Source organism: Bos indicus x Bos taurus, chromosome 11, assembly GCF_003369695.1.
Source record: "Bos indicus x Bos taurus breed Angus x Brahman F1 hybrid chromosome 11, Bos_hybrid_MaternalHap_v2.0, whole genome shotgun sequence".
Classification (NCBI taxonomy): domain Eukaryota; kingdom Metazoa; phylum Chordata; class Mammalia; order Artiodactyla; family Bovidae; genus Bos; species Bos indicus x Bos taurus.
In genome coordinates this window covers 100,498,664-100,511,801 of record NC_040086.1, presented here as the reverse complement: position 1 = coordinate 100,511,801, position 13,138 = coordinate 100,498,664, and the positions used below count along the sequence as shown (strand labels likewise).

The 13,138-nt window shown below is 42.8% G+C and overlaps 1 protein-coding gene and 1 non-coding gene across 3 annotated transcripts in view; both read right to left on the bottom strand.

Annotated features, from left to right (window-relative positions):
* NUP214 (nucleoporin 214) overlaps nucleotides 1-13,138 on the bottom strand; it is a 91,356-nt gene that overhangs the window by 13,019 nt on the left and 65,199 nt on the right. Inside the window, exon 31 of one of the 2 annotated variants that reach the window (XM_027556594.1) lies at nucleotides 446-599. In XM_027556594.1, coding sequence (XP_027412395.1) covers nucleotides 446-599 — 154 coding nt within the window. Of the gene's footprint in view, nucleotides 1-445; nucleotides 603-13,138 lie in introns of both variants that reach the window. The other variant, XM_027556593.1, reaches the window with a different exon arrangement.
* On the bottom strand, nucleotides 9,867-9,997 carry LOC113901970. The gene has a single exon (XR_003513626.1). It is a non-coding gene; the product is annotated as a small nucleolar RNA SNORA48 (small nucleolar RNA).

Below are 13,138 nucleotides of genomic sequence, written 5' to 3'. Positions count from 1 at the left end.
TGTGTGACATTTCTCTACAGTAGCTGCATTTTAAAGCAAATTCAAAGCGAGTCCGACACAAATGAAAATCCAGATGCTCCTCCGAGCACACCCAGCCTGTTTGGCTGCTCTCTTTTATGCTTGTCTGCTTGCATTCATTTCAAGTCATCTCAATCCTAAGAAACAGAGCAATTTGGGCCTTGGGAGAGACGATGGGAGTAGCTCAGTGCATAGATCCTCTCTCCCTGCAGCTCTGATGTCTTTTCATGGCTATATAGGACATCTCATTAAAAACCCCAAATAAAAAACAAAATCAAAACCGACCGCACTGCTCTGGGGGAGAGATTTTAAGTGGGCCTTCCAGACCTTTCCTCCCTTGCTACCCTTGTTACTGAAGCTCTGATACTGCCAGGAGAATGACAATGACATCAGGGGACCCAGAGACCAGGAAAGTTTCTGAACTTACTTGGGGTAGCTGTGGACCCAAAGCCCCCGCTGGCCGAGCTGAACGGGTTTTTGTTGGCTGCATCCTGGCTGGGTTTTCCTCCGAGGCCGCTGAAGAAGCCTCCCCCTCTTCCAGCGTTTCCAGACCCAAACACGCTGCCGCTGGAAGAGGACGACTGCTGGAAGACAAAAGGGACAGGAAGCCGGGAGGATGAGAGGCCACGTAAGAGGGCAGGCCCCGGCCAGAGAGCAGGCGCTCGCAGCTGTGCAGACGGGACGAGCGAGGGAGCGCTGGTCAGTGCCGGTGCAGGCGTCCCAACGACCAGAGAGGAAGCCCAACTCTGGATGGGAAGGCTCCCTACAATCACACGCTCTCAGTTATTTTACAATGCCAGTTCTCTGGAAACATCACTCGTGGTAGGTAGGAGCCCGACAGTTCACCTGCCCTGCTTCCTGGGGCAGGGAAACCCAACCCTTGGGAGCTCCCCAAATGTGAAGGTTTAAATACATTTCTAGGTTATGATGGGCAACACTTATTTTCATTCATCCTGTGTTTGGCTGAACTCATCAGCAACCGACTATCAGTGATTTACACTGTCTTTTCTCCCAATTTGTGCTCTTTTATTTCATGATGACTTTCCCAGTGCTGCAGAAATAAGCTTAAATTAGCTCTATTGTTGAAATGATGACCACAGCTGAATTCTGTCCAAATCTGCAAATCTCACACTCTGAGGGTGCTGCTAATGTAGGGCGCATGCTGACACAAAGCTGGATGCAGCACATGTACTTCTGTTGAGGAACTGGTTCTTTAAGGAAGACGGGTGGTACAGGAACCTAACAGGAGCCCCCTTCTAGGGGTGGGCAGGTGGAGAGGTGCCAAAGCCCCTCTTCTGTAAGATGGGAAAGTAAACTGCTCACCTCCAAACAACGAGTGACATAAATCAGCTAGAAATGTAGTGCCCTTTAGAAAAGTGCCTCAAATGTAGCTGATATGCTCAGAAATGGCTGTTGGTATTTTAACAACAACCAACGACTGAGCACTTGCTCTGTGCTAGGCACTTTTCTAAGGGCTTTACAAGTAATTATTTAATCCCCCAAAGAAGTCAAACCTCTAGCAGGCGGTCGCTGAGACATGCTCCCAGCGTGCCCCTGCTCTGGGGGATGCAGTCCCTGCCCTCAGTCTGAACTGCCCAAGACTGGACCGCAGGACAGGTCCACCGACGTGCTGCTCCCGTGACCCGCGCTCACACAGCAGCTAGAACACTTGAAAACAGCAGTCCAGTCACTCCACTCTTCTTACAAACTCTGAAAAGAAACTACATGCTTTGGTCTCACTCATCTCTCAGCATCACCCTTTATCCCCCGCCTTCTTTTGTGCCTGAAACACGACAGGCTCATTTTTACCTGAGGGCGACCTACTTAAGGTACTTGCTTATCTCTCCCTTTAAACTTCTTCAAAAACAACAGAAACTGTTTACTACACCCATTTAATGATGACTAGTTTTTAAAACTTGGAATGAAATCCAATTATAAGAGCACAGGCTTTGGTAACTAGTGAACTGACTTCCAAAGGAACGAAGACATGAGAAATATGCATGTGTGCGGAAAACAGAAAATACCAGGTTTCTCAGCTGACTTCCATGAATCCAGCTGAAACAGGAAAATTGCCAATAGATAGACCTTTTTTTGCCCTACAGGAAAAAAAAAAAACAAACCCACAACAAAAAGCCCCACAAACCCCAGCAACTTCAGATGGTTCACTCTATTTTAAAAAATATGATTAAAAAAAAAAATGGCTATCTGTAGAAATGAGTAACTCCAGTACTTTGGCCACCTCATGCGAAGAGCTGACTCATTGGAAAAGACTGATGCTGGGAGGGATTGGGGGCAGGAGGAGAAGGGGACGACAGAGGATGAGATGGCTGGATGGCATCACTGACTCGATTGACGTGAGTCTGAGTGAACTCCAGGAGTTGGTGATGGACAGGGAGGCCTGGTGTGCTGCGATTCACGGGGTCGCAAACAGTCGGATACGACTGAGCGACTGAACTGAACTGAACTGTAGAAATGAGTAGAAGTGGGTAACACTTCACTGAAGTGAATGTGAATTGAGAGTTAAACTACATCCTCAGAAGTGGGTTAGAATAGCCCATTCATTTTAATTACAGTCAATAATAATAGTTTTAAGAACTTTAAATTATGGAAGACCTCGCAAGTCCATATGGAGGGGCACAATGAAGCCACGTCCTCACCACCTAGCTTCACCCATGACTCACAGCCAGCTGAGCATCACCCATAGCCCCATGTTCTGCCCCTGATCCTCGATCAGTATGAAGCAGACATCTTATCATTCCATCCACCGTGTAAAGCTCCAAAACAGAAACCGTAACAAACTTACCACATCCAAAAAACTAACAGTACATTTACATCATTAAAGAGGGAGTCAGTGTTCAAGATTCAGAATTTAAAAATTGCCAAAAACCCTGAGAATCTCATCCGGCCTCCAGACCTAAGCACCATTTCACAGGAAGGGACAGAGGAGCAAGTTACTCAGAAGCTACCCCACAGGGATGTAATCAGAACAGGAGTGTGGCGATCTTAACAGGACCAACAGCCTGCTGTGTTCAACAGCTGTATTCTGAGGAAAAAGAAAAGAAGGACAGACATGGAAGGGCAATCAGAGACCCTGAAGACACCTATCAACCAAGTCTCAGTGAATGAACCTGACTTGATCCTAAATCAAAGAAACAAATGTAAAAAGAGCTATTTATGAGACTTTCTCAGAAAGGCATTTCCCGACTATGGGACCTAAATAAGCTTCCCCGAACACTACCACATCATCTTGTTCTCTTCATAGGACTCTTTTTGCTTTTTTTTTTTTTTGGCCACGCCACTCGGCATGTGGGATCTTAGTTCCCCGACCAGGGACTGAACCCTCCGCGTAGGAAGCGTGGAGTCTTAACCACTGGACTACCAGAGAAGTTCCTCTCCCCGTAGTGCTTAAAATTACCTGAAATTAAACTGTCTTAAAGACTGATCCCCCCACTTCCCATCAAAGGTAAGCTCTATGGACACAGCCACTTTTGTCTTTCTTACTCATTACTGAATTCCTGCATGAATGTTAATTTTCCAAGCCCTGGTTCTCTATTGCCATTTTAACAACACTAAATCTTTCAATCCATAAATATAGGATGTCCTTCCATTTATTTTGATCATTTTTTATTTCTTGAAATAATGTTTTTGCATATTCAGAGTATGTTTTGTGCTTCTGTCTATTTCTGAGTATTTTACTCCTTTTTATGATACTGGAAATAGAATTGTTTTCTTAATTTCAACTTCATTTTTGGATGTGTGTTGCAAATGTATATAAATACAATTAAAATCTTATACACTGACCTTGCATCCTACAAACTTGCTGGACTCATTTATTACTTCTACTAGTCCTCTAGTGGATTCCTTTGGGATTTCTATATATATGATATTATCTGAACATATATAGTTTTACTTCTTCCTTTCCACTCTGGATACTTCTTTCATCTTCTTGCCTAACTGACCTGGCTAGAACCAACATATGCTTCTGAGGTCCATCCACGTGGCTGCAGGCCTTGTCCTTCCCTTTTTATGGTTGAGTAGTATTCCACTGCGTGAGGATGACAGGGTCTACTATTCTCCTCATGATGAACATCTGGGCTATCACAAAGCTGCTAGGAACATTCTGATACCAGTCTGCCTGTGAACATATATTTTCATTTCCTTTGGGTACACACCTAGAAGTGCTAACCATAAAAATTAGTGTATATTTAACTTACTGAGAAATTGCCAAATGGTTTTCCAAAGTGATCCCACCATTTTACATTCCCACCAGCAGTGCATTAAGAGATCAAGTTGCTCTACATCTTGTCCACGTTTGGTCTTGCTGGTTCTTCAGTTCAGTTCAGTTGCTCAGTTGTGTCCCACTCTTTGCGACCCCATGAACCACAGCACGACAGGCCTCCCTGTCCATCACCAACTCCCAGTCCACCCAAACCCATGTCCGTTGAGTCAGTGATGTCATCCAACCGTCTTATCCTCTGTCGTCCCTTTCTCCTCCCCCCTTCAATCTTTCCCAGCATCAGGATCTTTTCAAATGAGTCAGCTCTTCGCATCAGGTGGCCAAAGTATTGGAGTTTCGGCTTCAACATCAGTCCTTCCAATGAACACCCAGGACTGATCTCCTTTAGGATGGACTGGTTGGATCTCCTTGCAGTCCAAGGGACGCTCAAGAGTCTTCTCTGACACCACAGTTCAAAAGCCTCAATTCTTTGGCACTCAGCTTTCTTTATAGTCCAAGTCTCACATCCATACATGACCACTGGAAAAACTATAGCCTTGACTAGACGGACCTTTGTTGGCAAAGTAGTGTCTCTGCTTCTTAATATGCTGTCTAGGTTGGTCATAACTTTTCTTTCCAGGAGTAAGCATCTTTTAATTTTATGGCTGCAATCACCATCTGCAGTGATTTTGGAGCCCCCAAAAATAAAGTCAGCCACTGTTTCCACTGTTTCCCCATCTATTTGCCATGAAGTGATGGGACCGGATGCCATGATCTTAGTTTTCTGAATGTTGAGTTTGAAGCCAGCTTTTTCACTCTCCTCTTTAACTTTCATCAAGAGGCTCTTTAGTTCTTCACTTTCTGCCATAAGGGTGGTATCATCTGCATATCTGAGGTTACTGATATTTCTCCTGGCTGGTTCTTAAGTTTCAGTAATTCTACAGATATGACATAGGCTGCAGCCATGAAATTCAAAGACTGCTCCTTGGAAGGAAAGCTATGATAAACCTAGGAAGAATATTAAAGAGCAGAGACATCACCTTGCTGACAAAGGTCCATATAGTCAAAGCTATGGTTTTTCCAGTAGTCATGTATGGATGTGGGAGTTGGACCATAAAGAAGGCTGAACACCAAAAAATTGGTGCTTTTGTATTGTGGTGCTGGAGAAGGCTCTTGAGAGTCCCTTGGACAACAAGGAGATCAAACCAGTCAATCCTAAAGGAATTCAACCCTGAATACTCACTGGAAGGACTGATGATGAAGCTGAAGCTTCAATACTTCGGCCACCTGATGCTAAGAGTCGATTCACTGGAAAAGACCCCAATACTGGGAAAGAGTAAGGGAAAAAGGAGAAGGGTTGTAGAGGATGAGGTGGGTGGATCGCACCACTGACTCAATGGACATGAGTTTGAGCAAATTCCAGGAGACAGTGAAGGACAGGGAAGCCTGCCGTGCTGCAGTCCACGGGGTCACAAAGAGTCGGATACATCTTAGTGACTAAACACCAACAAAATTTTCAGTTTCTTCTTTTATGGTTCATGTTCTGAAAAATCTCTGTCTTTCTAATGGTTTCTTCACAATGACATTACTGACATTCTTGGCCACATCATTCTTTGGAGGGCTACAGAATGTCCAGCAGCATCCCTGGCTAGATGACTACAGTAGCATCCCCACTCAGGAAGCTCAAACAAGTTTCCAGACACTGTGATTGTGAAATTCCTTTAGGGGTGGAAACAGACACCAGTTGAGCAGCACTGATTTACTCCAGGGTAGCAAACTTTTTTTTTTGCTTTTTTGCTATGGTTGTCATATATTTAATGCCTTGTTATGAACTGCACAATATTTCTCTTTATGTCATCAGTCTTTTTTTCTTTAGCTGCTTTAAAAGTTCTTTTTGTATTTGGTTTTCAGAAGTTTAACTAAATGTGTTCAAGGGTGGTTTTCTGATATTTACTCTGTTTCAGAGTCACAGAGTTTATTGCATTTGTGGGTTCCAGTTTTTCAACAAATAAGAAAAAGCTTGGCCATTGTCTCTTCAAAAAATGTTCTCCTCTCCCATTCTGTCTCCTCTCCTTCCGGGACTCTTGATGACACCTCGCTGAATTGCCGTACACTGTTGCACAGGTTACGGATGTTCTGTCCAATCTTTTTTTCTGTCTCCCTAAGCTTCAGTTTAGGTAATTTCTACTGACATGTTTTCAAGTTCATTGTTCTCCTGTAGTATTCCCTCTGCTGTTAAACGAATCATTTTCTATTTTGGATACTGTATTGAAACTTCAGATACGGATTGACTGTTTTCGTAATTCCCATTTCTCTGCTCAGATTCCTTATTCAACCATTCTTTTATTTTCCTGTAAATACCTGAGCACAATAGTTATTATACCTGCTTGTTCCAATGCGTGGGTCATCTGAAGGTTATTATTTTTTTTTTTTGATGATTTCTAAAATATGACTGCAGGTCCCCCTTTTTGTTTTACCTCTTCATACATTACAAAATTTTTTTGTTAGGTACAGCAGACTTACCATAGAAGAACAGTGTTGTGGTGACTGAGGACTGCTAATAATTTCCCCAGAGAGTGAGAGACCACTCTTTCATCTCTGTCCTAAAGTGAGGAGCTAATGGTTCACAGATTTAGAATGAACTCACCCCTGGTAAGCCCAGCACTGTCTTTGCTTAGGATTTGGGTTATTTGTTGTATACGTGCTGGAGCCTGGAGCCAGGAGGCAGCTGAGTTGCAGTGTCATCCTTGGATTAAACAGTTCTAGGGAGCAGGAGGACGCAAGACTGCAAGTTCTTTCTGCTTTACTTGCTTACTCTTAGCAAAGGGTGGGAGGGGTGAATAGAGCAGTTTTACATTGAACCTGCAAGTCTTTCAGACTCCAGTCTTTTTTAAAGTAACTTTATTGGGATACAATGCACGTACCACACAACTCACTGATTTAAAGTATAAAATTCCATGGTTATGGTATATTACATCTAAGTTTTAAAAACCGAGGTAAAATATATACGACATAAAACTTACCATTTTAATCATTTTCTCATATACAGCCGAATGGCATTAATTATGTTCACAATGTTATGCAACAATTAATACTATGTCCAAAATTCTTTCATCACATGACCGAAATTCTATAACCAGTAACTCACTCTCTGGTCCTGCCTTCCCCCAGCCCCTGGTAGACTCTGATCTACTTTCCAGCTCTATGGATTTACCTATTCTAAATATTTCATATAAGTGGAACCATGTAATAGTTGTCCTTTTATCTATGGTTTATTTTACTTAACATAATGTATTCACAATTTATCTATCTGTGATGTGACATGAAGAACAACTTCATTCATTTTGAAGACTGAATAATATTCCACTGTATGAATATACCATATTTGGCTATCCAATCATCTACTGATGAACACTGAGCTGTTTCCATCTTTTGGCCATTGTGAATAATGCTGCAATGAGCGTTGGGGAACATGTGTCTGAGCACCATTTCTGGCTCATATGACAGAGTTGGACGATAAAGAAAGCTGAGCGCCAAAGAATTGATGTTTTTGAACTGTGGTGTTGGAGAAGACTCTTGAGAGTCCCTTGCACAGCAAGGAGATCAGTCCTGAGTGTTCACTAGAAGGACTGATGTTGAAACTGAAATTCCAATATTTTGGCCACCTGATGCGAAGAACTGACTCATCTGAAAAGACCCTGATGCTGGGAAAGATTGAGGGCAGGAGGAGAAGGGGACGACAGAGGATGAGATGGATGGATGGCATCACTGACTCGATGGACGTGAGTCTGAGTGAACTCCGGGAGTTGGTGATGGACAGGGAGGCCTGGCGTGCTGCAGTCCATGGGGTTGCAAAGAGTTGGACACGACTGAGTGACTGAACTGAACTGATGACAGTTCTATGTTTAGCTTTTTGAGGAACCTGTTTTCCATAACTGCTGTAGCATTTTCTGTTTCAGCCAGAAGTACATGAAGGTTCCAGTCTCTTCATATCTTTGTCAATGCATGTTATTCTTTGGTTTGCTTTTAAATTATAGTCTTCCTAGTGAATGTGGAGTGGTGTCTCATTGTGGTTTTGGTCCTCATTTTCCTAACGCTTCTAATACTATTGATTACCTTTCGTGTTTATTGGTCACGTGTTTGCCCTCATCGTTGCCAAGACTGTCCTCTGGCTTCTTATCCAGCCAGTATACTTCCTTCAGCAAGGCCTGTCTTCCACTTTTCGAAACCCAGTCCTGACAGTTACTCCCAAAGGCTGCTGTACCATCAAGCTCACCTACACCTAACTCCCCTCTCTAGAAATCAATTCAACAGGCTCTCTGCCATGCCTTGATAGGCCATGTGACAGATTATATTTTCCAAAGATGGTCACAGTAATATTTCCAGACCTAAATGCTCTTCTAGAGCAAGAGGTGAAGTTTAGTCCTCTCCCCTTGAGCTTGGTGGGACTCTGTGACAGCCTTAAATAAGAAGATGCAGTATAAATGATGCTTGCAACTTCTGAGGATAGCTTCTGTATGGCTCCCTTTTTCTTGGAATAGTCTTCCTTGGAATCCAGCCACCATGTTGTAAGGAAGCCCAGGTCACACAGAGAAGCCACATATAGATGCCATGAGTTCCAGTTAAGATGGGAAATAACCACCAAGCCAACCTCTAGAGAATGCTACTACATTTGGGGGTAATTTGTTAAACAGCACTAGATAATTCTAACACTCGTAAAACCAGTGTGATAGTCATACTAACTGGATTTTTCTTGGTTATGAAGAAAATGAAGTTCTATATCCTGGCCAGAATCTACCTTGTATCCTTAAATTCTTCTGAGAATACCCCTACGACCTGAAAATTCATTCATTTTTACAACACTCATCTTGTGCTACCCATAGTCTGAAGCACTGGGGATACAGTAATGACTGTAACAGATAAGGCCCCTGCCATGATAGGAAAAAAAAAACAAAAAAACCCACTGATTTGAATTTCCAGCCTTTCCAATGGCAAACCTAATTTCTGTAAAAGAAGAACATGAAGTGGTGGTGGGGTGGGGGAGTAACCATTATGGAGTTTATCACAGTATAGGCTTTAAATCTCTTGGCTCAAAGTATGCCTGTGAGAGAGAGAAAAAACTAAGGCCTGTGAAAGTCACCCATGCAGCTCTAATGTGTTCATTTTCACAGCCATATTTCACAATGTAGTAACATTCTATTACAGGATAATCTAAGTTTATCTGCCCAATGGTATATCCATAACCATTTGAGTTGCTTCCAGTCTGTAGTTTTTATTACACTGTATCCCGGTGCACAGATGAGTTTCTCTACAGAACAAACTAGGAGTGGAACTGCAGGGCTTTACCCGATCATGCCAGACTATTTTCCAAGGTGATTGTGCCAACATACCACCGACTAAGAGTGTATGTAAGCTCTGCTGCTTTGCACGCTCACTGGCATTTGGTATTGCTGGGCTTTAAAACGTGTGCTGTCTTCCAGGAGGGTAGCTCTTTGAGGTTTTTGTTTCTGTTACTAATTCAGTTGAATATACTTATGGTCCTCTGGCTATCCTTTTTCAAAAAATATTTTATTTCTTTTTCTATATTGTGGTAAAATGTATATAAAACTTACCATTTTAAGCTTCCCTTCCACTATGTGTCCAGGGCATGCACCAGGCATGGGCACAGGCCAAACGCCAAGCTCAGATAAACAAGGAGTTGCTCTGTCCCTGGCTCGTATGAGACAGGCACCACCAACCAGGTAGGGTGCACCATTTTAAGCATTTTACCTGTATGATTCAGGCATTAAGTACATTCCACAAAATTGTGTAACTAACACTATCCTTTTTTAAGAAGTCTCTCATCCATTTTCTATTGAGTTCACAAATCTTGTGTGTTCAGTTCAGTTCAGTCGCTCAGTCGTGTCCGACTCTTTGCAACCCCATGAATCACAGCACGCCAGGCCTCCCTGTCCATCATCAATTCCCGGAGTTCACTCAAACTCATGTCCATCGAGTCGGTGATGCCATCCAACCATCTCATCCTCTGTCGTCCCCTTCTCCTCCTGCCCCCAATCCCTCCCAGCATCAGAGTCTTTTCCAATGAGTCAACTCTTCGCATGAGGTGGCCAAAGTATTGGAGTTTCAGCTTTAGCATCAGTCCTTCCAATGAGCACCCAGGACTGATTTCCTTTAGAATGGACTGGCTGGATCTCCTTGCAGTCCAAGGGACTCTCAAGAGTCTTCTCCAGCACCACAGTTCAAAAACATCAATTCTTCGGCGCTCAGCTTTCTTCACAGTCCAACTCTCACATCCATATATGACCACTGGAAAAACCATAGCCTTGACTAGACGGACCTTTGTTGGAAAAGTAATGTCTCTGCTTTTTAATATGCTATCTAGGAGAAGGAAATGGCAACCCACTCCAGTGTTCTTGCCTGAAGAATCCCAGAGACGGGGAAGCCTGGTGGGCTGCCGTCTATGGGGTCGCACAGAGTTGGACACAACTGAAGCGACTTAGCAGCAGTAGCAGCAGCAGGTTGGTCATAACTTTCCTTCCAAGGAGTAAGCGTCTTTTAATTTCATGGCTGCAATCACCATCTGCAGTGATTTTGGAGCCCCCCCAAAAATAAAGTCTGACACTGTTTCCACTGTTTCCCCATCTATTTCCCATGAAGTGATGGGACCAGATGCCATGATCTTCGTTTTCTGAATGTTGAGCTTTAAGCCAACTTTTTCACTCTCCTCTTTCACTTTCATCAAGAGGCTTTTTAGTTCCTCTTCACTTTCTGCTATAAGGATGGTGTCATCTGCATATCTAAGGGTATTGATATTTCTCCTGGCAATCTTGATTCCAGCTTGTGCTTCTTCCAGTCCAGCTTTTCTCATGATGTACTCTGCATATAAGTTAAATAAGCAGGATGACAATATACAGCCTTGACGTACTCCTTTTCCTATTTGGATCCAGTCTGCTGTTCCATGTCCAGTTCTAACTGCTGCTTCCTGACCTGCATACAAATTTCTCAAGAGGCAGGTCAGTGGTCTGGTATTCCCATCTCTTTCAGAATTTTCCAGTTTATTGTGATCCACATAGTCAAAGGCGTTGGTATAGTCAATAAAGCAGAAATAGATATTTTTCTGGAACTCTCTTGCTTTTTCAATGATCCAACGGATGTTGGCAATTTGATCTCTGGTTCCTCTGCCTTTTCTAAAACCAGCTTGAACATCTGGAAGTTCATGGTTCACGTACTGCTGAAGCCTGGCTTGGAGAATTTTGAGCATTATTTTACTAGCATGTGAGACGAGTACAATTGTGCGGTAGTTTGAGCATTCTTTGGCATTGCCTTTCTTTGGGATTGGAATGAAAACTGACCTTTTCCAGTCCTGTGGTCACTGCTGAGTTTTACAAATTTGCTGGCATATTGAGTGCAGTACTTTCACAGCATCATCTTTCAGGATTTGAAATAGCTCAACTGGAATTCCATCACTTTCACTAGCTTTGTTCATAGTGATGCTTTCTAAGGCCCACTTGACTTCACATTCCAGGATGTCTTGCTCTAGGTGAGTGATCACACCATCGTGATTATCTTGGTCTTGAAGGTCTTTTTTGTACAGTTCTTCTGTGTATTCTTGTCACCTCTTCTTAATATCTTCTGCTTCTGTTAGGTCCATACCATTTCTGTCCTTTATCGAGCCCATCTTTGCATGAAATGTTCTTTTGGTGTCTCTAATTTTCTTGAAGAGCTCTCTAGTCTTTCCCATTCTGTTGTTTTCCTGTATTTCCTTGCATTGATCGCTGAGGAAGGCTTTCTTATCTCTCCTTGCTATTCTTTGGAACTCTGCATTCAGATGGGTATATCTTTCCTTTTCTCCTTTGCTTTTCGCTTCTCTTCTTTTCACAGCTATTTGTAAGGCCTCCCCAGACAGCCATTTTGCTTTTTTGCATTTCTTTTCCATGCGGATGGTCTTAATCCCTGTCTCCTGTACAATGTCACGAACCTCCGTCCATAGTTCATCAGGCACTCTATCAGATCTAGTCCTTTAAATCTATTTCTCACTTCCACTGTATAATCGTAAGGGATTTGATTTAGGTCATACCTGAATGGTCTAGTGGTTTTTCCTACTTTCTTCAATTTAAGTCTGAATTTGCCAATAAGGAGTTCATGATCTGAGCCACAGTCAGCTCCTGGGTCTTGTTTTGGCTGACTGTATAGAGCTTCTCCATCTTTGGCTGCAAAGAATATAATCAATCTGATTTCAGTGTTGACCATCTGGTAATGTCCAAGTGCAGAGTCTTTCTGTGGTCCGTCGCAGCCAGTGCGCTTCTCCGCTGTCCCAATCTTATGTGTAGCAAGCTCAATGAATTTTGGCATATAAGTGTTTATGATGTTCAACATTTAAGACATCAAACACTGTTAGTACTTTGGGTGGCTCCCCCAGACCTCACTTTTTATGTCCTAAGACTAATCAGCATTCTGATTTTGTGCATTACTTATCTAGAGTAGATACAGTCTGCTTATCTGGAGTAGATACACAGGTGTTCCATGTATCTAGTTTTGATAGAAAAGTGATTCTATGAACTTTCACTCCTGCTGTGAGTGTTTCTATTACAGCTGCTCTGCTTCCTCCCAGGTACTGGGGTACCACCAGCCGTTCAATTTTAGCCATTCTGGTGGGGGTGCAGTTGTCTTTTTTCCTTTTGACTTGTATTGTTTATATCTGAATATGATTACTCTGTTGGTTATATAGGCTACAATTTTCCTATTTCATGGCTTGTTTTACCCTAAAATTAAGAAAGCTGTAATTTTAGCGAGGTCACATTTTCCTTCTGCCTGAAGAATATCCTTTAGAATTTCCTTCAGGTTTGCTGGGCATATATCCTCTCAGGATCTGCCCGAAAAGTGTCTTGATTTCACCTCATTATG